Raw genomic sequence first — 25,430 nt, 5'->3', positions numbered from 1 at the left:
GTCTTGAACTCCTGAGCTCGTGATCCGCCCACCTTGGCCTCCCAAAGTGTTGGGATTACAGGTGTGAGCCACCACACCTAGCCTGGTAAAAATTATTAAAAAAAAATAAAGCTGAGTTGAAAGGTCAACAAGCCAGGCGCGGTGGCTCACACCTGTAATCCCAGCACTTTGGGAGGCCGAGGGGGGCGGATCATGAGGTCAAGAAATCAAGACCTTCCTGGCCAACATGGTGAAACCTTGTCTCTGCTAAAAATACAAAAATTAGCTGGGCGTGGTGGTGCATGCCTGTAGTCCCAGCTACTCGGGAGGCTGAGGCAGGAGAATTGCTTGAACCTGGGAGGCGGAGGTTGCAGTGAGCTGAGATCGTGCCACTGCACTCCAGCCTGGTGACAGAGTGAGACTCCATCTCGGAAAAAAAAAAAAAAAAAAAAAAAAAAGAAAGGGCCCAACAAAATAAAAATGAAAGAGAGAACAAATTAAAGCTTCTGGAAATGGTCTGAAGGGCAAACAGCAAATGAAAAAACATCTATTCAAGGCCAGGTGTGGTGGCTCACACCTGTAATCCCAGCATTTTGGGAGGCCAAGGTGGGCGGATCACTTGAGATCAGGAGTTCGGAGACCAGCCTGGCCAACATGGTGAAAACCCTTCTCTACTAAAAAAAAAAATACAAAAATTAGTTGGGTAAGGTGGTGCATGCCTGTAATCCTACCTACTAGGGAGGCTGAGGCAGGAGAATTGCTTGAACCCTGGAGGCGGAGGTTCGTTGCAGTGAGCTGAGATCTTGCCACTGCACTCCAGCATGGGTGATGAAGTGAGACTCTGTCTCAAAAAAAAAAAAAAAAAAGCATCTATTCAAGAAAATCTATGAGAATTTAGTAAGAAAAGCTAAGAGTCTGTGGTATTTGAATCAAGACAACTCACTCCAGCAAAGGGAGGTGGACTCCACACCAGACTGGTGTTGCCAAGAACGCAGGCTTCTCTTCCAACTCCCGGCCAGAGGGCTTTCTTACTGGGAGGAGGGAGTACTTCAGTGTATCTCATCCTGCTCCCAGCTGCCTGTTGTGGAAGTAAGTCCTGGGTGAGTCTGGTTGAGGTGGGGCTCCCTTCTTCCACTTAGCCCCCACTTGTGGAAAGTGGGCTCTACTTTGAGTGTGGCATGCTGAGAATACTGGGGTCCTGATAGCCCTTCTCACGGCTTATGAGGTGAGAGTTCCATGCCAGGAGAGGCTGCTGCCTCCCTTCCACTGACTGCTCAGCTCCTAGAGTGGGAGTGTGACTCAGAAGTTTGCCACTGAGCTAAGAGATTTTGCCTAGAGGGGAGAGGCAGGTTGTAAAACAGATAGCCCATGATCTCTTCCCATAGGAAATGACCTTACTTGCAAGGCAATACAAGGAAGTTTAAACCTAAGGGTATTCTCAACAGCAGTAGAGGTTATGGTGAAAGGCAACTGGAAGGAGATTCATGGATCTAATGAAGATACAGCCTAGGTTGGAGGTTGGCTAGTTTGCAGGAGAAAATGGGGTAATAAGACAGCTGGGTGGAGCCCTACTGGGATTAAAGAAAATGTAAAACACTGGCCTCTGAAACTATTCCATCTAAGAGGCCACAATTTGGATTAGTTTGCAGAGGAATTTGTACCCAGAGTATTGTCGAAAACAATAGAGCAATCAGTGGAGTTTAGGAGTGGCAATTAGTGGAGTTTAACAGCTGGGCATGGTTAGGAAAAGAGAGTAGGGGAGCCTTACCAGAACCACTGTCATTCCAGGGTGACTGTGGGCATACACATAGCTGCACCTCCCTGAAGAGGACCATCAGAGGCGGAACATTGTAGGGGAGCGGGAAAGACCTCACCAAAACAATCCAGCTAGTCACTAAGCAAATAAACAAGCAAACAGCAATACAAGCTCCAGAAGGGAGGGGGTTTGGACGTGTACCCAGAGTTGCTATTGGGTACTGTTCAATTATTTATTTAATGTTATTAAAATGTCCACTTTCCAACAAAAAATTAGCAAAGAAATAAAAGTATGACTTGTATACCAGAAAAATAAAAAAGGCAGGAACAGAACCTGCCTGTGTAAGCAACAAGATTTTAACAGAAAAATATTTCAAAATAACCACTACAAATATGTTCATAGAATAAGGGAAAGCATGATTAAAGAAGTAATGGAAGGTATATGATGATATTCCATCAAATAGAGAATATCAGCAAAGAGATAGAAATCATGTTTTTAATTAAAAAACATTTTTTTTTTGAGACAGGCTCTCACTCTGTTGCCCCAGCCAGAGTGCGGTGGCGTGATCATGGCTCGTTGCAGCCTCCACCTCTGGGGCTCAGGTGATCTTCCCACTTCAGCCTCCTGAATAGTTGAGGTATGTGCCACCACACCCAGTTAATTTTAAAATTTTTTTGTAGAGACGAGGTCTCACCATGTTGCCCAGGCTGGATATAAATTTTTTTTAAATGCAAATTATGGAGTTGAAAAGTAAAATATCTGAAAGAAAAAATTCACAAGAGGGCTGAACAGTAGATTTCAGTGGGCGAAGAAAGAATTAGTGAACTTGATAGAGATTAGAGATTGATGGAGATTATACAAACTGAATAACAGAAAAAAAGGAAAAATGAACAGAAACTCCAGAGAATGTGAACACTATTAAGCACACCCACATACACATAATGGGAATACCAAAAGGAGAGAAAAGAAAAAGGAGAAAGAAAAATATATGAAATAGTAATGACTGAAAACTTCTCAAATTTACTGAAGAACAATAATCTACACAGTCAGAAAGTTCAATGAACTAAAAAAGAATATATGAAAATAGACCCACATGCCTGTAATCCCAGCATTTTGGGAAGCTGAGGTGGGTGGATCACCTGAGGTCAGGAGTTCAAGACCAGCCTGGCCAACATGGCGAAACCCCATCTCTACTAAAAAATACAAAAATTAGCCAAGCGTGGTGGCGGATGCCTGTAATCCCATCTACTCAGGAGGCTGAGGCAGGGAGAATTGCTTGAACCCAGGCGGCAGAGGTTGCAGTGAGCTGAGATCATGCAACTGCACTCCAGCCTGAGTGACAGAGCAAGACTCTGTCTCAAAAAAAGAAAAAGAAAATAGACCCACAGACACATTATAATAGTTCAGCAAGGTTGCAGGATTCAAAATCCATATATAAAAATCAATTGTTTTTCTGTTAACTCGCAATGAAAATCCAACATTGAGATTATGAAAATTCCAGGAGCCAGGCATGATGGTGCACACCTGTAGTCTCAGCTACTTGGGTGGCTGAGGCAGAAGGATTGCTTGAGCCCAGGGGTTTGAGGCCACCCTGGCCAACACAGCAAGGCCCTGTTTCTAAAAATAAAAAAATAAGCAAACAATTCCATTCAAACTGGCATTAAAAAAAAAACATACTCAGGAATAAATTTAACAAAAGTAGTTCAAAATTAATACTATGGAAACTCCAAAACAATGTTGAAAGAATTAAGGAATATCTAAACAAATATGAAAGTATCCCATGTTCATGGATCAGAAGACTTAACATGGTAACAATCCCCAAGATCTAAAGATCCAACCCAATCCCTATCAGAGTCCCAACTAACTTCATTGTAGAAATACATGAGTTAATTCTAAAAATCACATGGAATTTCAAGGGGCCTAGAGTAGCCAAACAATCCTGAAAACATAAACCACCTCCCAATTTCAGTACTTAGTACAAAACAACAGCAATCAAGAGATAGTGTGCTACTGGCAGAAGGATAGATATAAACATAAACGGAATAAAACTGAGAGCCCAGAAGCAGACCCACACATCTATGGTCAACTGATTTTTGACAAGGGTGTCAAGATCATTCAAAGGGGTAGGGGGAAAGAACAGTCTTTTCAACAAATGGTGCTGGGACAAATGGATAGCCACATGCAAAATAAAGTTGACACTTACTTCACACCATGCTATGGTTTGAATATGCCCTCTTAAACTCATGTTGAAATTTAACTGCATTGCAACAGTATTAAGAGGTAGGACACCTGTAAGAGGCATTTAGACCATGAGGTCTTGGCTATCATTAATGCTATTAACATGGGATGGTTTAGATTCTGAGGGGTGGGCCCTTGATAAAAGAATAAGTTTGGCCTCATTTTCTCTCTCTTGTGCATGCTATCTCACTGTGTGATGCCTTCTGCTATAGGATGACCCTCACCAGATGCTAGTGCCGTGCTCTTACACTTCCCAGCCTCCAGAACCATGAACCACATAAAGTTCTTTTCTTTTTTTTCCTTTTCTTTTTCTTTTCTTTCTTTTTTTTTTTTTTTGAGACAGCCTCACTCTGTTGCCCAGGCTGGAGTGCAGTGATGTGATCTTGGCTCACTGCAACCTCCACCTCCTGGGTTCAAGCGATTCTCCTGCCTCATCCTCCTGAGTAGCTGGGATTACAGGCACACGCCACCATGCCTGGCTAATTTTTGCACTTTTAATAGAGACGGGGTTTCACCATTTTGGTCAGGCTGGTCTCGAACTCCTGGCCTTATGATCTGCCCACCTTGGTCTCCCAAAGTGCTGGGATTACAGGCATGAGCCACCATGCCTGGCCAAGTTCTGTTCTTTATAAATTACTCAGTTTGCAGTATTCTGTTATAGCAGCATGATACAGTCTGGTATTTGTTTCCACCCAAATCTCATGTTGAATTGTAATCCCCAATGCTGGAGGTGGGGCCTGGTGGGAGGTGTTTGGATCATGGGAACGGACCCCTCATGGTTTGGTGCTGTCTTTGAGGTAGTGAGTTCTCCTGAGATTTGGTCTTTTTTTTTTTTTTTTTTTTTTTGAGACGGAGTCTCGCTCTGTCGCCCAGGCTGGAGTGCAGTGGCGCAATCTCGGCTGACTGCAAGCTCCGCCTCCCGGGTTCATGCCATTCTCCTGCCTCAGCCTCTCCGAGTAGCTGGGACTACAGGCGCCCACCACCACGCCCGGCTAATTTTTTGTATTTTTAGTAGAGACGGGGTTTCACCGTGGTCTCGATCTCCTGACCTCGTGATCCGCCCGCCTCGGCCTCCCAAAGTGCTGGGATTACAAGCGTGAGCCACCGCGCCCGGCCGAGATTTGGTCTTTTTTGAGACTGAGTCTTGCTCTGTTGCCAGGCTGGAGTGCAGTGGTGTGACCTCGGCTCACTGCAACCTCTGCCTCCCAGACTCAAGCAATTCCCATGCCTCAGGCTCCTGAGTAGCTGAGACTACAGGCGTGTGCCAGTACGCCAGCTAATTTTTTTTTTTTTTTTTGTATTTTAGTAGAGATGGGGTTTCACCATGTTGGCCAGGATGGTCTTGATCTCCTGACCTCGTGATCCGCCTGCCTCGGCCTCCCAAAGTGCTGGGATTACAGGCATGAGCCACCGCGCCCGGCCAAGATTTGGTCATTTAAAAGTGTGTGGCATCTCCCCACTCTACACACTCTCTCTCTCTTGCTCCTGCTTCAGCATGTGACATGCCTGTTCCCCCTTTGCCTTCTATGATTGGGAGCCTCCTGAGGCCTCCCCAGAAACAGATGCCACTATCCTTCGTGTACAGCTTGCAGAACCCCATGCCAATTAAACCTCTTTTCTTATAAATTACCCAGCACACACACATACACACACACCTTTGCAGCAAGATGAATGGAGCTAGAGGCCATTATCTGTGAAATAACTGAGAAACTGAAAATCAAATACCGCATGTTCTCACTTATAAACGAGAGCTAAACAATGGATGGGTACACATGGACATAAAGATGGAAATAATAGACATTGGAGATTCCAAATGTGGGGAGGGTGGGAGACAAGGGTTGAAAAACTACCATTGGGTACTATGTTCATTACGTGGATAACAGGTTCATTAGAAGCCCAAACCTCAGCATTATACAGTATACCCATGTAACAAACCTGCACCTAGTGTACTCCCTAAATCTTTTTTTTCTGAGGCGGAGTCTGGCTCTTTCGCCCAGGCTGGAGTGCAGTGGCGTGATCTCAGCTCACTGCAAGCGCCACCTCCCAGGTTCACGCCATTCTCCTGCCTCAGCCTCCTGAGTAGTTGGGACTACAGGCACCCGCCACCATGCCTGGATAATTTTTTTGTATTTTTAGTAGAGATGGTGTTTCACTGTGTTGGCCAGGATGGTCTCAATCTCCTGACTTCATGACCCGCCCACCTTGGCTTCCCAAAGTGCTGGGATTACAGGCATGAGCCACCGCGCCCAGCCACTCCCTGAATCTTAAAAAAGACATTCTTCTAAAAGACATGCAAATGGCCAAATAAGTAAACGAAAAATGCTGAAAACCATTAGTTATTAGGGAAATAACAAAAACCACAATGAGAAATCACTTTATACTCACTCACATGGCTAAAATAAAACTCAAATTACAAGTGTCATTGAGGATGTAGAGAGATCTGAAAGCTTACACACTGCTGGTGGGAATGTAAAACAGTCTAGCAGTTCCTTAAATGACTAAACATAGTTACTACAGACCCAGCAATTCCACTCCTAGGTATATAACCAAGAGAAAAATGAAAACATACATTTATACTCAAACTTGTACAGGAATATTTATAGCAGCATTATTCATGTATTAGTCCATTTTGCATTGCTATAGAAGAATATCTGAGACGGTAATTTGTAAAGAAGTTTATTTGGCTCACAGTTCTGCAGGCTGTACAAGCATGGTACCGACATCTGCTTGGCTCCTGGGAAGGCCTCAGGAAGCTTTTACTCATGACAGAAGGTGAACAGGGAGCAGGCATGTCACATGACGAGAGAGGGCAGAAGAGAGAGGGCAGGAGCTCCCAGTCTCTTACAAACAACCAGCTTTCAAGTGAACTAATATAGAGCAAGAACTCACTCATTACAAGGATGGCACCAAGCCATTTATGACAGATCTGTTCCTATGATCCAAACACTTCCTAACAGGCCCCATTTTCCAACACTGGTGATCCTATTTCTTGAGATTTGGAGGGGACAAAATATCCAAACTGTATCAGTTCATATTAGCCAGAAGGTGGAAACAATCCACATGTCCATCAATGGATGAATGGATAAACAAAATGTGGCACAAACATATAATGGAATATCACTCAGCCAAATATGGGAATGAATACTGATACATGCGACATGAATGAAACATGAAAACAATACACTAAGTAAATGAAGCCAGTCACAAAACACCAAAATACCACATCAGTATATGAGGTTTAGAAAATGTTCAAATTGTGGTGATGGTTGCATATATCTGCAGAGACTAAAAACCACTGAATTATACATTTTTGTTTTTGAGATGGGGTCTCACTCTGTTGCCCAGGCTGGACTGCAGTGGTGCTATCATGGTTCACTGCAGGCTTGACTTCCCAGGCTTAGGTGATCCTCCCACCTCCGCCTCCTGGGTTGCTGGGATGACAGGTGTGTGCCACCGCGGCTAATTTTTGTATTTTAAAAAATAGAGACAGGGTTTTGCCTGTTGCCCAGGGTGGTCTTGAACTCCTGGGCTCAAGATCTGGGGGCCTTGGACTCCCAAAGTGCTGGGATTACAGGCGTGAGCCACCACACCTGGCCGAATTATACATTTTAAATGGGTGAAGTGTATGGCGTGTGAATTATATTTTAATAAAGTGGTCATAAATAACAAAATAAAAAGCATATTGATTTGAAAGGATGAGACAAATATATTCCTGTTTTCAGGACATAAATATCTACACAGGAAATCCAAAGGAATGTAAAAAATGCATAAAGTTTAGCAAGATCACATAAAAATCAATCCCATTTCTATATGCTAACAATCAACGTGTGAATGCCAAAATTAAGCACTATACCACTTACAATTGCTCCAAAATCATGACTTAGGGGTGTGTGTGTATATACATATATATATACATAGATACACACATATACATATACACACACACACATATATATATATTTTTTGAGACAGAGTCTTGCTCTGTCACCCAGGCTGGAGTGCAGTGGCGCAATCTTGGCTCACGGCAACCTCCACCTCCTGGGTTCAAGTGATTCTCCTGCCTCAGCCTACTGATAGCTGGGATTACAGGTGCCTGCCATCACGCATGGCTAATTTTTATATTTTTAGTAGACACGAGGTTTCACAATGTTGTCCAGGTTGGTCTTGAACTCCTGGCCTCAGGTGATTCGCCCGCCCTGGCCTCCCTAAGTGCTATGATTACAGGAGTGATCCCACCGCACCTGGCCGACTTAGGTAATACAAAACAAAAACTACAGGCTAGGTGCAGTGGCTCACGCCTGTAATCCCAGCACCTGGGGAGGCTGAGGCGGGTGGATCACTTGAGGTCAGGAGTTGGTGAGACCACCCTGGCCAATATGGTGAAACCCCATCTCTACTAAAAATACAAAAATTAGCCAGGCATGGTGGCAGGCGCCTGTAATCCCAGCTACTCAGGAGGCTGAGGCATGAGAATCACTTGAACCCAGGAGGTGGAGGTTGCAGTGAGCCGAGACTGCACCATTGCACTCCAGCCTGGGCAACAGGAACAAACTCCGTCTCAAAACAAAACAAACAAAAAACCCAAACTACAAAACATTGATAAAAGCAAAGGCCTAAATAAATATCCAGTCATCCCTTGGTATCCACACATGCTCCGGTTCCTAATGGAAAATGGCATAGCATGTCCATATAATCTACACATCCTCCTGTAAACTTGAAACCATCTCTGGGCTACTTAAAATACCTAACACAGTAAAAAGCTGTGTTGTTATTTAAATTTGTATTCTTGTATTATTTTTTGCTTTTGCAATCTGGGGTTGGTTAAACCTTTGGATACAGATGGCTATTGTCTCAATTGGAAGATTCCACACAGTAAAGATGTCATGTCTCCCCAAACTGATCTATAGGTTTAATGTAATTCCTATCAAACCCTCAGTAAGACCTTTGTTTTGTTTTTACATAGATGAGATTTTTCAAAAATTTACATGGACTGGCAAAGGAACTAGAATAGTGAAAACAATTCCTAAAAATATAGTAGGAGAACCCATCACTCCACCCAATAAGGCAGCCTGCTTTACAGCTACAGTAATCAAGAATGTGATATTGGTAGACAGATAACATAGATTAACAGTACAGTACAGAAAATGCAGAAACAGACCCACACAAATATGCCCAACTGACTTTACAAAAATGCAAAAGTAAGAGTCAACGGGAGAGGATGGCCTTTCAACAAATGGTTCTGGATAAACTGACATCTAGAGGCAAAAACAAACAAAAATATCTCAATGTTAAGTCTTACAAAGTCCTCTCAAGACTGATAAAGCAAATGCAAGTACAACACAGGCAAAAGGCATGAGAAGACATTTCGCCAGAGATGGGAAATAAATGTCTATTTATCAACAACTTATCAGAAAGAAATGAAAAGATGGTAGTTTTTTAGAGAAACACATACATTCCATCTGACCTGGCAGTTACACTCCTGGGAATCTTTATCCCAGAGAAATGAAAACTTACAGAAAAATCTAGACACAGATTTTCTGGCTACTTTGTATCATTAATAGCCAAAACCCGGAAGCAACCAGGATCTCTCCCTAGGGTTAAGGGAGCAAATGGTTGTTACAGCCACATCACAGAATAAAGCAAAACACAGATGCAACAGCAGTAAAAAGAAACTACTGCTACATGCAATTTAAGAATTCAAATTTTCAGAGAACTATGCCAAGTCAAGAAATACAATTCCATAAGTCACATCCTGTGATTCTCTTTGTGACATTCTTAGAATGACCAAAGACTTGTGGTTGTTGGTGGTGAAGGATGAGGAGGAGGTGAGTATAAAGGGCAGTGTGAGGGCCCTTAGGAGATGGAAATGCTCTCTGCTTGACTTGTGCTCACGTCAGTATTGGGGTGTGACCTTGCACCCTACTTTGCCATGGAGCGAATCACGGATTATTTCTTACAACTGCACAGGAACCTGTGATTATCTCAAAATAAAAGTCAGGGGCCCTGACGATGAGCTTTTATTTCCTTGGTTAGATACACATCAGGCCCTCCTGAACTGGCTCCTTCAGCTCCTCGGTCTCACCCCTGCAGACTCTGTGCACCCCACTCTAAGAACTAAGTTACTGCCACACCCTGGGCATTTGTCCTGGCTGTCTCTTCACTTTGGGTTGCTCTTCCCACTTCAGAAATCATCTCTGGCAGCTCTTTCCCCTCCCGCTGTGTGAGGGACCACTCCTGTGGTAACCCTGAAACCTGTGCAAACAACAAGGACCATGGTCACCTGTGCCTGATGGTGCCCAGTGAAGCCAGCACAAACTACCGCATTGCTTGGGTGAGTGGCCAAGCATCAGGGCAGTGACTAGACTTGTTCTTTTTGGGGAAACAGCCTAGGGTGGGGAGCCTAGAGTGCTGAGGACTGTGGGCCTCTCCACTCTCAGCTCCACCCCACTGTCCTGCTCTCCATTCTGTATGGCTGGAGGCAACCCAGTTCCCTGACTGCTATTTAGTCAGGTTCTGCCAATGGGTGTCTCTAAGGAGAGGCTGAAAGGTAGAAAACTTGTTGCCTCCCAGCACCTGGTAATCCCCACAGCAGCAGGGAGGCCTCCAGGGCCCTGTTTGGGCAGCCAGTTCCTAGAGGACAGCACAAGGCTCTGGTCAGGGTGGTGAAGACAACGATGGAGTTTGGCTCTTGGTGCCGTGGTGTCAGCCAAGTGGGATCTTCTCTCCCAGAGCCAGCGCCTCCCAAGTGCTCACCCAGCCCTCACATCACCTGTCACCACATGCTGTTAGGGTGCCTTTCACTTAGCTAAGTGTGAGACAGCTGATGGGAGAAAGCCTCCCAGGATGGCTGTGGTTCAGTAGCCACAGCTCCATCAGAACCCCCAGCCATGCACTGAACCTCCAATCAGCTTCCCTGGGAAGCTCCTCTACCCTGGAGGTTCAGAATTCTAGGACTCCACCTGTCTGCTGGGGCTGATACAGACCTCTACGCAAGAGGCCGGCACATGTGAATAAGCACTCACGAAGGGTAGAAGCTGGGAGAGACAGGCAGGTAACAACCCAGGTCTGTCCCTAAAGCAGCCCTCTTAGGCTGGGCGTGGCGGGGGAGTGCACAGGGCAGACTGGAGAACCACGCCCCGCTCAACAAAGCAGACAGACAAGTGCTGACAGTGCAGAGGGTAACAAAGCCTGGGAAGGCCCCAGGGGTCCAACACCAAAATTAAAGGTTTATTATACACAAGAGGACGCTCTGTCCCTCAGAGCGGCTGGCCACCCTCCCCACTCTGGCCAAGGTCCTGCACAGAGGTTTGTCCTCAAGGGCAACCCTTCTTGCCCACCCACAGCTAGACCTCCGGCGGAGAGGCATGCAGTCCATGCTGCTGGCACAAGTCACTTGGCCAGCTCCTCAGCCACCGCTTTGCGCATCTTGTCCTTGAGGTAGGCGCCTTTCTGCCATTCAGACTTGAGTTCCAGCCACTCATAGAATGGGACCTAGAAGGAGGCAGGGGACACAGGTCACATGGGCAAGGAGATCCCTTCCAGCCAGTGGCTCTGCCTGCTTGCCTGCTGTCCTCCTCACATTGACCCCTCACCCAACACCTCTGGTGACCAACAGCTCTGCACACCTGCCCCTTGGCCTCCAAGTCTTCAAGGCAGAGCCCATGAACTGCAGGCAGTGCGGGCGGGGAGAAGTGCTAGCACTGTCAGTGCTGGAGGGGTCTGCAAACTACTCGGAGGCCCAAGAAGGGCTTCTTTCAACAGTTAAAAAACTCACAATAACCCAAAGAAGCAAACAGAACCCTTGTGTGGCTCATGAAGCCACATGTTCATTCACTTGTCGTTTCCAGGGAAGGTGACTCCCTTTGATCTTAACCAAGGTCTCCCAGGCATGAAACCAGAGTCAGGCCCAGGATCTGCATCTTTCTGCTCCTGCCAGTTCCACTGGTCCTACTTTTCCTGACAACAGGCTCTGACCAAGGGGGCAGAGCAGCTGCACTCAGAGCCCCAACAGCTGTGCAGCCTCCTGGGCTTCGAGCTGCTCATCTGTGAATGGGCCCTACCCTGCCCACCTCTGAAGCTGAATGAGCAGGCTTGGTTGCCTTTTTGGGTTCATCCACGGGGTGAGATGCTGGGAAGGTTAGAAGGGAGGCCGGAGCAGCTAGGATCCACAGTAAACTCCCTCCCTGGGCTCCTGGGAGAGGCCCGGGGCCACGGGCAGGTCGTGTGTCTATACCTGCTGGCTTAGTTCCACCTGATCCCATCTAGCGTGGGTTGGGGATTCTCCCTGTGCAGTGACCACCTGCCCAAGAGGTACTCACGTCCACTATCAGGAAGCCTGCAGCCAGTATGTGTCGCCGGGCCAGAACAAAGCGACCCAGCAAGTCCTTGCTTCGGCTGTTGAAGTTGGGGAACTCCCACCGCAGGAAAGCTAGCCTGGAAGAAAGAAGGGGTGGCTGACATGCTTCCACTCTCCCAGCCCCTCGGAGGGGAAAGACAGAAAACAAAGAATATGCAGTCCAACAGCCACGGTGCCCCCATAACCAACAGGTCCCTGGCCACCTACCTCTTAGACCCTGGAGGTGGTGACTGGCTCCCAGTTGGCTGGGCAAGGTGAGGTGCCACAAAGTCCCTTACGGGCAGAAACTCGCCGTCACTGTCCAGCAGCACCTCAGCATCTGGGGAAGGGGTGTGGGATGAGAACATGTTGGGGGACACCCCTCAGAAATCCCCCCACAGGAAGGATGAACAAAGATGGGATTGTGGGGAGCCCAGGCTGACACCCTGCAGCTCCCTAGGTCAGTTCTTGCTGCAGACGGGGTGGGTTAGAAGAGTCCTGTTAGACTCAGGCAATGCCAGGCCCTGTGCCAACCAGGGGGAGCCCTCACCCAGCACCCAGCCATACTGCGTGGCCACCTCGAGGCTGCCCCTGTCGGCGCTCCCCAGCAGCCCCTTCAGTGTCTCCTGCAGCTCCTTTTGCAGGGGGGTCACCTTCCTGTCAGGGGCTGAGGGCCTAGGGGCCACAGCCGAGGCAGGCAGAAGGGGACCTGAGTACTCAGGGTGCTCCAGCAGGGCAGTGGCGTTGATGTGGAGCAGCTTCTGGAAGGTGTTCTGATCCTTCTGAGACTTGCGCCCTAGGGGACAAGAAGAAGAGGGAGGTGGGCCTATGGCCAGAGATGGGGAGACCCTGGATGAGAGGGCAGTGGCACCCCTACACCCAGTCCCAGCCCAGTTCTCTGGATCAGGAGGCAGCAGAGTTACGGTCTGCTGGCCACCCACAGGGATGGGATGGAGAGCGAGGGGGAGGGAGAGCCCTGGCCTCCATCTGCCCCGAATTCTCACCTGGCACTAGGCAGACAAAACCAGGCAGTTCCCCAGTTCCAGTAGTACTAGGGGCAGGGGACTCACCTAGAAATTGGATGTGAAATTCAGGGTGGAGGACGGCTTGCAGCTCTGCTTCCCGTGCCTGCTGCAGCACACACAGGGCCCACACCAGGTCCACCTGCAGGGCTGGCTCCAGGCCTGGCAGCTCTGACCCCAGCTTCTCATGTACCTGGGCAAGGATAGGGTGTGGTGGAGAAAGCAGGCTCTCCTTAGGGGCTGCAAATAGCCATGGGTGAGACACAGTCCATGATGTGGTCTTGGCCTGGTTGGGATGAGGCCAGAGAACGCTACTGGGGAACAAGAGGCAGAACCCTGGCCCTCGGTGAGGCCTGGAGCAATCCTGGGCTTGAAGGTACCAGGAATCTTCCTCATGCCCCAAGACCACTCTGAACAGCAGAAGAGTGCTGCTGAATGCTGGCATTTGATTAGGTTTACTACAACCAACCTACTGGCAGGGAACAAGATCCCTTCTCCCATAATGTCTCCAAGTGAGCACCTGGGACAAGGGAGGAGGAATCTCTGGTCCTCTGAGAGATGAGAGCATCCAAGAGGTGAAGCAGCACTCCTCAGCCCCTGGCTAATTGTTCTCAGGACTGTGCCAGACAAACCCCTGATGGAATCCCAGGGAGCCTGGGGTCACATCTGGCCTGCTGGCCTCCGTGGCTGTCCTAAGGTCTTCATAAAGAAGGCTCGCCCTCCCACCCTGAGCTGGCACACATAGCATGAAGGCCCACTGGAGCTTCTGAGCATCAACAGGGCATTAAAAGGAGTACCAGAGGCAGGACCCCCCAGCGCTGCCTGGCAGGGCAGTCAATCAGACAGCAGGATTTCATGTTTGTTCTCAGTGATCCCTAAGACGCCTGGCTCCAACCAGCTCCCCCTGCCCTCCCATGCCACACATGGTGGCCCCTCCCTCTCCACCTAGCCTGAGCTGATCTTGGGAGGACGGTTCATGAGCCATTAGCTGCAGGGAGGATAAAGGTTGAGCAGTGGGAGCCCAGAGGTCATACCAGGCTGAAGAACTGATCCTCTTGGTCTGGATGGAAGTTTAGACGCGCAAAAGCCAGAAGTATGCTGCACAGGTGGGGCAGGGCGATGTCCTGCGCTCTGTTCAGGACGTGCTGGGTGGGTCAGAAATAGCAGAGGGACAGAATAAGCTCTCTGCCCAGCACACTGTCCTCCTGCCTGGCTGTGAGTCTGAGGAGAGCCTGCACGGCCAGGGGCAATGGCAGGACCCTCCATCCAGGGCCCATGAGCTGTGCCGGGCACAGAGAAGGACTTACACAGGCCCAGACACTCCTTCGCCTGGCAGCAACTACCCACAGAGGCTGGGGACACCTAGAAGCTGCTTCTTTCTGATAAGGGATTTAGAAATATTCTCCAACCAGTAAACTTAGTTTAGACCGGCCACACATAAACCTAACTGCAGGTGTCATCTTTCTGTACAGTTCCACTTTGTGAGGGGGATCAGTGATTCAGTAGACAGTTCTGAGTGGATTCTCAGTCTCACCAGCCATGCTGCTACCTGCTACAGCTACCCCAAAACGGATGAAAGCACTTATAATGGTCAGTGAAAGAACAGAGGAAACAGTTCTCAAACACTTTTTTGAGAACTGAATAGCAGCCCTTTCAAAATAAGCCAAAATGCAAGAAATACGTATTTGCCCCCACCAGTGAGCATTTTCAGACTGGCTTTGCTTTCCCGACTAAGGCAATGGTTCCCAGCAGACGGCCAGGAAGCCAGCTTTTCTGAGTTGGGGCCAGGCCCTGGCTCACCTGGGCAAAGGCCTCAAACAGCGGCAGGCTGAGCCACTTGAGTAAGGCGAAGGACTTGGCACAGCAGGCCACCTCACCAGAAGTCAGGCTGGGCGCGAGGGACAGCAGGTCAGTGGCCAGGCGCTGGGACACCTGGGTCTGGTGAAAGCTGAGTTTGCCTTTGGGACAGAGCAGATCACAGGGTTTAGCTGGAGAGGGTCAGCAATCACCCATCAGCCCCACCCCACCTCAGCCTCGAGGTCTAGATGCTTGATGTCTGTAACCAAATTTATCCCTGAGCCTGGGACACAGGAACAGGGCCCATGAGTCACAGTGTTTCTGTGGCAGCCTTCTGGGCCAGTGCCTACCATGCATAGGACAGGTACTGAATTTGACACGGCTGCAGGCATCTGCAGGGCCAGTGTTCCCCTCTCTCCACCGTTCTGTCCAAAGGGCTCACCATAGGCGTAGGCCACGTCCAAGAGCACGCTTTTCGTCAGAGAGAAGGGCTTCTGCACCAGGTGGTAGGAGATGGCCCGCAGCAAGGGCACGGACCGCCGGCTCTGAGCTGCCAGCGTCACCAGCACCTTCCGCAGCTCATTGGGGCCAAAGTGCTCCACCAACTCCAGGCACTGTCAACCACAGCCGCGCAGAGGTCAGCTCAATGGCCTGGGGTGGCAGGAACGAGCTGGGGGCAGGGGTCCCATGGTCCCATCCAGTGCAGCCCCTGTGAGACAGCAACTGGGCCTGAGCTGACTAAACACAGGACCCCTGTGCAGGGCCTGCCTCCTCGTCCACCCCAGGGAACTCCTGGACCTGGAGCACTGTCCACAGCCAAACTTATCCCCAGGTCCCAGGGTAGGCGACCCAGGGCCCATGAGCTGTGGAGCTTGCTGTGGCAGCCATCTGGGCCAGCCCCCGCTATGACAGGAACGGGCACTGAATTTGACTTGACTGCAGGGCTACTGCCGATAGGGGTTAGTACATCTCCAGGAGAGTTCTAGCCAGAAGCCAGGCCTGGGCAGTACCTGTGTTACTTCAGGAGCTGCCTGCCATGCCCCCCTCTCAAGATGGTATGGTGATGGGGTTTGGGGGAAAGATAAAGGTGCAATCAGGGAAGTGCCTGTGTTGGGAGGAGCAAGTGGTGCTTGATGAATGCAGCCACAGGGCAACAACCTGTTGCAGCTCTGAGCCCTCTGGTCCTGCCCCATGTGATGACTGAGGCTCCAGACAGAAGCTCCCAGGGCTCTGATCCCAGTGCACACAACGTACCCCTCTGCAGACAACTGTCACCCAAAGAACAAGCCCAATGCCCAGGGGAGGCAGGCTGGGTGCCACCTGCTTTCAGGCCCAGTACCTTGTCTTCCAGGCGGTTCATTAGTGGCTCCGAGAGGTGTCCCACCTTCATCATGATGGTCACTAATGTGTGGGAATCTTCAATTTCTGTCCAGCGCCTTTCCAGGCACATGAGCAGCTCAGCCAGCAGCTCCTGCGAGTGCTGCTCCTGTGAGAGGGTGGCACAGGACTCTGCCATGAGGGCCAGGTGCTTGTACTTGAGCTTCCGCATGCGCCAGCGGACCTCCTGCTCCACTGACTGCAGCTCCTTGGAGGCCTTGGGGAGGCCCAGAGCATACAAGCTTCCCAGCAGCCTCGAGAGGGTAGCATGCCAGACCGAGGTTATCTAGGCAGGGAAAAGACACAGGAGAAGTGATGTGGCACTGTCAGTCCTGTGTGTGGGCTGGAGGCCACCTCTCTGAACCTCGTTTCATGAGCATTTACTACAACTCTTCAGAGAAGACAGTATCAGTTCCCCACCCTGTTGTAACAGGGCCCCAGTGCCTGGCTGCTCCTCACAGCCTTGCTCAGCCTTGAGGCCTAGACGTTTGGTGTCTGTAACCAAATTTATCCCTGAGCCTGGGACACAGGAACAGGGCCCATGAGTCACTGTTTCTGTGGCAGCCTTCTGGGCCAGTGCCTACCATGGGCAGGGCAGGCACTGAATTTGACATGGCTGCCAAGCACCTGCAGAGCCAGAGCGCCCCTCAGGCACAGGCCAGATCCAAGGGCACACCTCTGAGCCTGATCCTCTAGGCTACAATAAATAGCACATTTCTGCTCAAGGTGGCTGAGGTCATTTGCAATTGCTTGCAAGCAAGAACTGTGAGTGGCAACAGAAATTCTCCAAGTTTCTCCAATGAAGCTTTGACCTAACGTAGTTGATTAAAGAGAGACCACACTCTTTTACATGGTCCTGGCTACAGCTCTGGGTAGTGGGCACGCAGACTTCAGCTGCAAGTAAAGCTGTCAAGTCAATACAAGAGGTCAGAGAAAAAGTTGAGCCTGATGGATGTCACCTGATGGCAGAGAAGGTGGCCCTTAGGCTTGCTAAGATCAGTTCTGTTATCATTCGTGACTTTTAGTTACAATGACATTAAAAATTTTAGGTATTAAAAACTTGGGCCGGGCAGATCACCTGAGGCCAGGAGTTTGAGACTAGCCTAGTCAACGTGGTGAAACCCTGTGCCTACTAAAATTACAAAAATTAGCCAGGTGTGGTGGCACATGCCTGTAGTCCCAGCTACTTGGGAGGCTGAGGTGGGAAGATCACTTGAACCTGGAAGGTGGAGGCTGCAGTGAGCTGAGATTGTGCCACTGCACTCCAGCCTGGGTGACAGAGTGAGACTCTGTCACAAACAACAAAACAAAAATAAAGAAAACAAAAAACACTGGCTTTTCTCCAGGAAAATAATTTGCTTTTGAGTCAGAGAAGCTCCAACCCCTAAACTGTTCTGTATCAAACCAACCTTGCAGTTTCTGGCAATGTGAAAATTTCTTAGGAATGCAACTGCTGCAATAAGCAGGAGTCCCTGCAAAGCGTTAGGCAGTGAACCACCCACCACCTTTACCCTCCAGGGACGTGGCACCCAAGCACGCCAGACCCTCAACTGCCTGCAAAGGGAGGAGCACCCCGGGCACAAAGGTTTGCAGGAAAGCCTTTGACATATGGGTAAAAAGACGCCCGGTATCACTAAGCCCTGCCCACTCCCAAATGCAGAGGCCTCCTGGGGATGACCAAGCTGCTGCTGCTACCAACAGCACCTCTGAACAGGCTCTTACTAAATGCCAGGCATCCTTCTGTGTGCATACCCCTATGAGACACCAACATCCTGTGAGAACCATCAGCCCCACTGTACAGGTAAACAAAGGTGAACTTATTTCTACATAGTTCTGAGTCCGGAACCTGCACCACAGCCCGCCCTCTCTGCTGGTGCCTGCTTTGTTTCTGAAGAGGGTAACTGCTATTCAGGTACTGTGTCCACAGGGCCCACAGTGTCAACATGGGTGGCTCTAGGGCCCTTTGGCCCTGAATCCAGCCTCACAGAGGGAGAGCAGATGGTAAAACAAGTATGGCTCTGTCCTTTCCTGGGCCAAGTCTCTCAACACTGAACCCTCAGGTTCAGTCTCTTCGCTTATGAATGAGAAGCAGAAACCACACCTTCAAGGAAGTGAGCTGGGAACAGAGAAGCTGCTGTCTGAAGGGCTGGGGAGGAGGGAGAAAGTACTGGAGTAAATTCTAATCTTACAGAAGATCTGGGTGTCTACCTTCTGGTTTCATGGACAGCAGGAAAATCTTTGAAAAGAAAGCCATTTTTACATTACAGATACTTGCCTTATAATTTTGTTACAATGTTCAGTCTTGTATCATAAGACTTTCTTAAATCACGTGTGAGTAAAAAGAGTCGATAAATAGCAATTAGAATTATAGCTAAATAACAAGGGGGGCTAACTAAGTTCATTTTATGAATTATATCCCCAGCAAGAAATAATTATGTACTGTAACCCTAGTCCACACAACACATGCATACATATACATACTTAACTAGAAGAAAAGTTCCATGAGACATTAGTGAATCCCCTTACTATATGTGATGAATTCTGGTATTTTTTTATACTACTCTACCTCATTAAGAATCAGCTGGCCACATCACACTACACTGATTTTATAACCTGCAGCTTGAAAAGCACTCAGTTAGTGCAACTCCTTCCTTGGTTAGTGCCTTTCTCTTCATTACACCTGACAACTGGAAACATGGTTTCAGTGCCCCAGCACTTCCCTTCCAAAGCAGACCAGGGAGTTAGGGCCAGTTCAGCCACAGCAGGAGTCTGTACGCCTTTTTTTGTACGTGGAGCCCAGGGGAAGACTTTCTAAGAAGGGAGTCCCTCACAGTGAGCAGGAACTGGCTTCTGTAGTCTGAGTTCTGCCCTGCTCAGTGCCACACAAATGGGTCTTGTTGCTTCTCTCCATGGTCATCCTTGGAGGGTCTGAACATGGCTAGATCATGCCCACATCTGCCTCAAGTTTCAAGGACCTTCCATCAGTCATGCTGCATCTCCTTTGGCTTCAAGAACAGTGCCTTGCCATCAGCCAGACACTGGCAGAGAGCAATACAAGTGAAGACTATATGGTGAGGGGGAAAGCACCCAAAGAACTGAGAAGAACCAGGCTCACTTCCCATGCTTCTCTCACTATGCGTCTTGGCTGTCTGTAAGACGAACATAGCAGTATTTACCTAACAGGGCTCTTGTAAGGATAAACAAAGAGAAAGCACGATAGAGCACTTTGAAATTTATAAAAAAATAAAAAATATCACAAGACATGCAGGGCCCCGTCTATGCTTGGTAAGCACTGGCTGCTGCGGACCCCAGCATTTCTGGCTGTTTTCCTCTTGTCTATGCTCTCTCAGACAACACTCCGGCACCCACCTGACTGTTGAGCAGACACAGAAGTTGTTGAAAGTGGGCATCCTGTATGAGCAAGGCTTTATCTTCTGGTTTCTCAGACAGCAAGTGAGAGAGCCGGATAAGTATCATTGCTGCTTGATTGCTGTCCAAGTGGTGACTGCCACCAAGTAGCTCCAGGAGCTCCTCTGGACTTGTGGCCTTCTTGATGAGGTATTCCACCTGGTTCTCTACGTAGGAAGTAAATGCTCGTTCCTTCTCCACTGGCTCCATCAAGGAACCTGGGAAGTGGGAAATGGGTGAGGTGGCTGAGGAAGTCAGAGTCTTATGGGCTACCCTGGCAAGTCTCAGTCGGCCAACTGGAGCCATGGCAGGGGCCTGACGAGCAGCTTCTCTCAGGAGGCACGTGCATCGCTTTACCAGGTGAGCTGCCATGATATCCTGGGTGGCAGAGAGACAAGATTCCTAGCAAGTGATTCCAAACCCTGAAGAGAAAAAGAAGAGAGAAGGGGCTACTACAGGGGCAGTTCCTGACTCATAAACTTGACAAATGAAATATTCAAAGCCACCCTATCTGTAAAATCAGACCAAGTCTTCCTTGACAATCCATAGGTACGTGATAGTATTTTCTGAAGCAAAAATCTCACAGGATTTTTGTTTCAGTACAGAATGCCATCAAATATCAAAACTCAGGAGCATTACAGCCTGGGTGGGAGGGCTTTCATCCTGCTTGTAATTTGAAATCACCTAGGATGTGGTTCAACAATTCAGATTCCCAGGTCCTGCCCAAGGCCTCCTAAATGATGGCATCTTTGCAGACAGGACCTAGACAGCATTAATTTTTATTTTTTTTATTTCAAGGGTAACCAGGATTAAAAATTACGGGCTTGGCCAGGCGTGGTGGCTCATGCCTGTAAATCCAGCACTTTGGGAGGCCTAGGCGGGTGGATCACTTGAGGTCAGGAGTTTGAGACCAGCCTGGCCAACATGGTGAAACCCCATCTCTACTAAAAATACAAAAATTAGCTGGGCATCATGGTGCATGCCTGTAATCCCAGCTATTTGGGAGGCTAAGGCACGAGAATTGCTTGAACCTGAGAGGCGGAGGTTGCAGTAAGCTGAGATTGCACCACTGCACTCCAGCCTGGGTGACAGAGACTCCATCTCAAAAAAAAAAAAAAAAAAAAAATTCACATTCCCAAAGCCTCTGTGGATATATTTTAACACTGTAGACATAGGTGTGAGCCTCTCAAAACCAAGGTAGATTACATCACTAGCCTACTAAAAACCCCCCACCAAATTTCTAACAGCAAAAATTCTGAACCACTAATAAGAAGCACTTCATAACATGGCCCAGAATGATTTTCTCAGTCTTTGCCTTTTCTGCCTCCCAGCAACACAAGGCCCCATTTTAAACAGGTCTTGCACTTCCACTTCACCTTACAGGGCTTGTTATCCGGGTCTCCTCCTCCCGCTATAAGACCCTTTAAAATACATCTCAGCCTTCCAAGGCCAAACTCAATGTTGCCATCTCCAGCAATGTGTTACATATCGCCATGATGTTGCTTTTAACAATTCTATCGGCCCAGCGCCGTGGCTCACGCCTGTAATCCCAGTACTTTGGGAGGCTGAGGTGGGCAGATTACGAGGTCAGGAGATCGAGACCATCCTGGCTAACACAGTGAAACCCCGTCTCTACTAAAAATACAAAAAAATTAGCTGGGCGTGGTGGCAGGTGTCTGTAGTCCCAGCTACTCGGGAGGCTGAGGCAGAGCTTGAAGTGAGCCGAGATCACGCCACTGCATTCCAGCCTGGGCGGCAGAGTGAGACTGTCTCAAAAAAAAAAAAAAAAAAAAAAAAAAAAAGAAAAGAAAAAAAACTCTATCAGCTAGTGTAGCTCCCTACGGTGATTAAATGACCCAGGGAAGACACGTGACAAGGGCAAGCTAAACCGTTCACCTGGGCCTCATTTCTGCCAAAGCAGAATGTACGTTTGATCTTTCTCCACTTCCTGGAACTTGGTATATGGCCAACATATTTTCTTTTTATATGAGGGAATTACTGCAGCTGTAAAAAGCTTAGTCTAACTCCACTTAAAGAAAAAAAAAAAGAGAGAGGTCAGAGAGTCGGAGTATTTGCCCAAACGCAACATCTACCACTTCCTGAGCCTAAGCACAGTGGAGAAATCTTTCCGACCTATTTTATTTTTTTGAGACGGAGTCTCGCTCTGTCGCCCAGGCTGGAGTGCAATGGCGCGATCTCGACTCACTACAACCTCAGCCTCCCGGATTCAAGCGATTCTCCTGCCTCAGCCTCCCAAGTAGCTGGGACTACAGGCCCGCGCCACCACACCTGGCTAATTTTTGTATTTTTAGTAGAGACGGGGTTTCACCATGACCTCAAGTGATCCACCCGCCTCGGCCTCCCAAAGTGCTGGGATTACAAGCGTGAGCCACCGCGCCCGGCCTCCTTTCCAATTTTTTTAAGAGCCCTAAGAGCAGTTTAGCCGAGTAAACGGAAGCCCAGGAGCCGGACTTGGGTTTAGGCAAACAGCAATCCAAAACTTTAGTTCTAAAATGCAGAGAGAAAACAACTTGCACTAAGTCACGAAAACTGGCTCGCTGGGGTCATGGACGGTCAACAGGGGCGGCGTCCTCCAGGCCTGGCCGCGCGGGCTAGACGAGAGGGGAAGCGTACGCACTGGCAAGCCAGCACGGAAGGAGCAGACGGCCAGGCCCACCGCATCCCCCCGCGTCCCAGCCTGCTCCCCAGTTTCACCGCATCACAGGACCTTCCCAGCCACGCCTGTGTTGTGCACTCGAAACCCACGATCAGCCGCCCCTTCTCCCCGTGCCACAAGACCTACGCCGCGAGCACCACCGCTGACCTCCATCCACCGCCCTAGCTGTCCCCGGAACCATGAGGTGAACGGCGCGTTTCCCTACGTCACTCGGAGCGCCGGCGGAAACGAGACGAGTCTCACACCACCCTTCCGGAAGCCACGCCTCAAGCTTCCGGCCACACCTTTCGGCGGGTGACATGTTTGCTGAGGACTCAAGCGGAGCGTTAAGTGATGGGAAACCTAGAAAAGATAAAGAACCTAGGAAGAAAGGCTTCGGTTGCCCCCCGACCAGTACCCATCCTCATACGGAGTGCGGGAGAAGACCCTTTGTTGTCGGTGCTGTCCCCCCATCCCTCCCGGCTTGCGTAGGCGTAGGAGAAGTTCTTAGGGCGGTGAAAGACTGGGCTGGTGGAGTGGGATAGGCGACGTTGAGGCCTGTGGGGGCTGGGAGGACGAGTGAGTGGAGACTGGGGAACTCCAGAGCGCCCACTTGCAACTGGATTTTTATGTGCAATTTTCCTGATTTTTAAATAGTGGTGTTTAATCACAAAATAAAGTGCGGGATAGCCCAAACGAAATGTATCTGAGGTCTATATATGGACTTGATTAATTTTACTTCCTGCACAACCTTTTATTTTCTGTGGAATTAATAATTACTTTGGCTACGCCTGTAATCCCAGGCCTCGGTGGGCGGATCACTTGAGTTCAGGAGTTCGAGACCAGCCTGGCCAACATGGCGAAACCCCGTCTCTACTGAAAATACAAAAAAATTAGCCGGGCGCGGTGGCGCGCACCTGTAGTCCCAGCTACTAGGGAGGCTGAGGCATGAGAATCGCTTGAATCCGGGAGGGGGAGGTTGCAGTGAGCAGCGATCTTGCCACTGCACTCCAGCCTGGTTGACAGAGCAAGACTCTGTCTCAAAAAACAAAACAAAACATAAAAATAAATAATTACTTTGGTTTGTGTTTGTAAACTAAAAATAAAATTGTAAGCCCCCCAACCACTGAACAGACCTCCTCTTAGCCAAGGAGACCCCAGAGAAACCTTAAAAACTGAGTTCCCAGCCATTCTGGAAAGGGAGGTTGAACACCCCTTGTTATAGTCCCTCCCTTTTGGCATTTAGACAACTGACCAACATTAATGTTAAAGTAGAGATCATAAGACTAACAGACTTTGTGGTAGTAAGATACTAAATTATAAACAAGACCTAAGGCCATGCAAGTCAAGGGTTAAGTCAAGCTTGCAGACCATCAATCCTGCTGAAGAGGTCTTTTTTGACCCAGTGTTTTGTGGCTGATTCTGGCATACTATCTTAAACATTTTCTGCTGACTCCAAGTTTTACACAGAGCCTTACTCTTTTAACCAATTGCAAATTAAAGAATCTCTTGGTCAAGCTGGCTGAGGTGGGAGGATCACTTGAGGCCAAGGGTTCAAGACTAGCCTGGGCAACATAGGGAGACCCTATCTATCCCTACCAAAAGGTCTATCTATCAATCAATCAATCATATATCGTGTATATATCTATGTATTTGAGTCCACATATAACTTGTAAACCCCCCACATCAAGACATCCTGTCTTTTGGAGCCAAACCAGTGTATACCTTCCATACATTGATTTATGTCTTTGCCTGTAACCCCTGGCTCCCTGAAATGTATAAAACCAAACTATAATCTGACTGCCTCGGGAGCACTTAAGGCTTTTTGGGTTTGTATTTTCCTGGGGCTGTGGTTACTCATTGGCTCCGAATAAACCTCTTTAAGAAATTGTAGAGTTTGATTTTTCTGTTAACAGTTAATTAAGATTCCATGTATTTATCACAAATTCTACTCCAAATCCTTCACAAGTTGTCTGTCAAAAGACAATATTACAACAGATTTATAGATCTGTTAAAAGAAAAGCTTTAGACAAATTAATGGAGTTTTGTTGAGGAAAGAACCTTGAAAACATGCTAAGGGAAAGAAGTTAGACACATGAGGCCACATATTGTATAGTTCCATTTATATTTTCAATGTCCAGAATGGGTGAATTGATAGTCACTTATGTGATGTTGAGGTGGGGAGAATAGGGAGTGACTTCTGATGGGTTTGAGGTTTCTTTTTGGGATGGTAAAAGTGTCCTGGAATTAGATAATAGGGATGGTTGCACAACACTGAATATACTAAAAGCCACTTGTGACGTAAGAAATAGATATGTGGTCTCTGCATAGAGCTTCTAAAACCCTTGTAACTCTTTTGTTAGGTTTTCATTAAGGCATTTTATAAAGATGACATCATTTGTTTTCATAAAACGTTTGCTACATATACATAATATATATAGTGAATATATAAATTTAAATATGCTCAAGTTACAAAGCAGAATTATAAAAAGAAACCTGTGAACCCATTACTCTACTTAAGAAATAGAATATTACCAATATTGTTGCAATTTTCTGAGAGTTTCCTTTTCTTTCTTATCCCTCCACCCCAGCTAATTGCTATCCTGATGTTTTTCATTTGTGTATGTGTTTTTTAATTTAATTTAATTTAAAGTTCCAGGATACATGTGCAGGACGTGCAGGTTTGTTATATAGGTAAACGTGTGCCGTGGTGGTTTGCTGCACCTATCAACTCATCACCTAGGTATTAAGCCCTGCAAGCATTGGCTACTTATCCTGGTGCTCTCCCTTTCCCCCACCCCATGGACAGGCCCCAGTGTGTGTTGTACCCCTCCCTGTGTCCATGTGTTCTCATTGTTCAGC

General features: G+C 48.2%; 1 protein-coding gene and 3 non-coding genes across 7 annotated transcripts; all 4 read right to left on the bottom strand.

Moving 5' to 3' along the window:
• Window positions 1–11,137: 11,137 nt before the first annotated feature.
• On the bottom strand, window positions 11,138–23,273 carry TBRG4 (transforming growth factor beta regulator 4). Of its 4 annotated transcripts, none has more exons than XM_030797222.1 (11): window positions 22,737–23,273; window positions 19,874–20,334; window positions 16,467–16,790; window positions 15,570–15,741; window positions 15,131–15,288; window positions 14,365–14,475; window positions 13,379–13,523; window positions 12,859–13,104; window positions 12,537–12,648; window positions 12,292–12,406; window positions 11,138–11,464 (listed from the first exon to the last, which is right to left on the bottom strand). In XM_030797222.1, exons 2-11 carry the CDS (start codon window positions 20,282–20,284, stop codon window positions 11,363–11,365), a joined length of 1,896 nt encoding a protein of 631 aa, XP_030653082.1. In that variant the 5' UTR covers window positions 20,285–20,334; window positions 22,737–23,273; the 3' UTR covers window positions 11,138–11,362. The 4 variants fall into 4 exon arrangements, with proteins under 4 accessions (XP_030653082.1, XP_003268949.1, XP_030653084.1 ...); XM_003268901.2 differs by having other exon boundaries at window positions 22,716–22,820; XM_030797224.1 differs by having other exon boundaries at window positions 22,712–22,818.
• On the bottom strand, window positions 15,381–15,514 carry LOC115831046. Its single transcript, XR_004026594.1, has one exon. It is a non-coding gene; the product is annotated as a small nucleolar RNA SNORA5 (small nucleolar RNA).
• LOC115831048 lies at window positions 15,932–16,068 on the bottom strand. Its single transcript, XR_004026596.1, has one exon. It is a non-coding gene; the product is annotated as a small nucleolar RNA SNORA5 (small nucleolar RNA).
• LOC115831047 lies at window positions 16,994–17,125 on the bottom strand. Its single transcript, XR_004026595.1, has one exon. It is a non-coding gene; the product is annotated as a small nucleolar RNA SNORA5 (small nucleolar RNA).
• Window positions 23,274–25,430: the final 2,157 nt, after the last annotated feature.

The sequence above is a fragment of the Nomascus leucogenys genome, chromosome 17 (genome assembly GCF_006542625.1).
Source record: "Nomascus leucogenys isolate Asia chromosome 17, Asia_NLE_v1, whole genome shotgun sequence".
In the NCBI taxonomy this organism is placed as follows: Eukaryota; Metazoa; Chordata; class Mammalia; order Primates; family Hylobatidae; genus Nomascus; species Nomascus leucogenys.
Note: the sequence above shows the minus strand (reverse complement) of the source record. Positions and strands in the feature narration are given on the sequence as shown.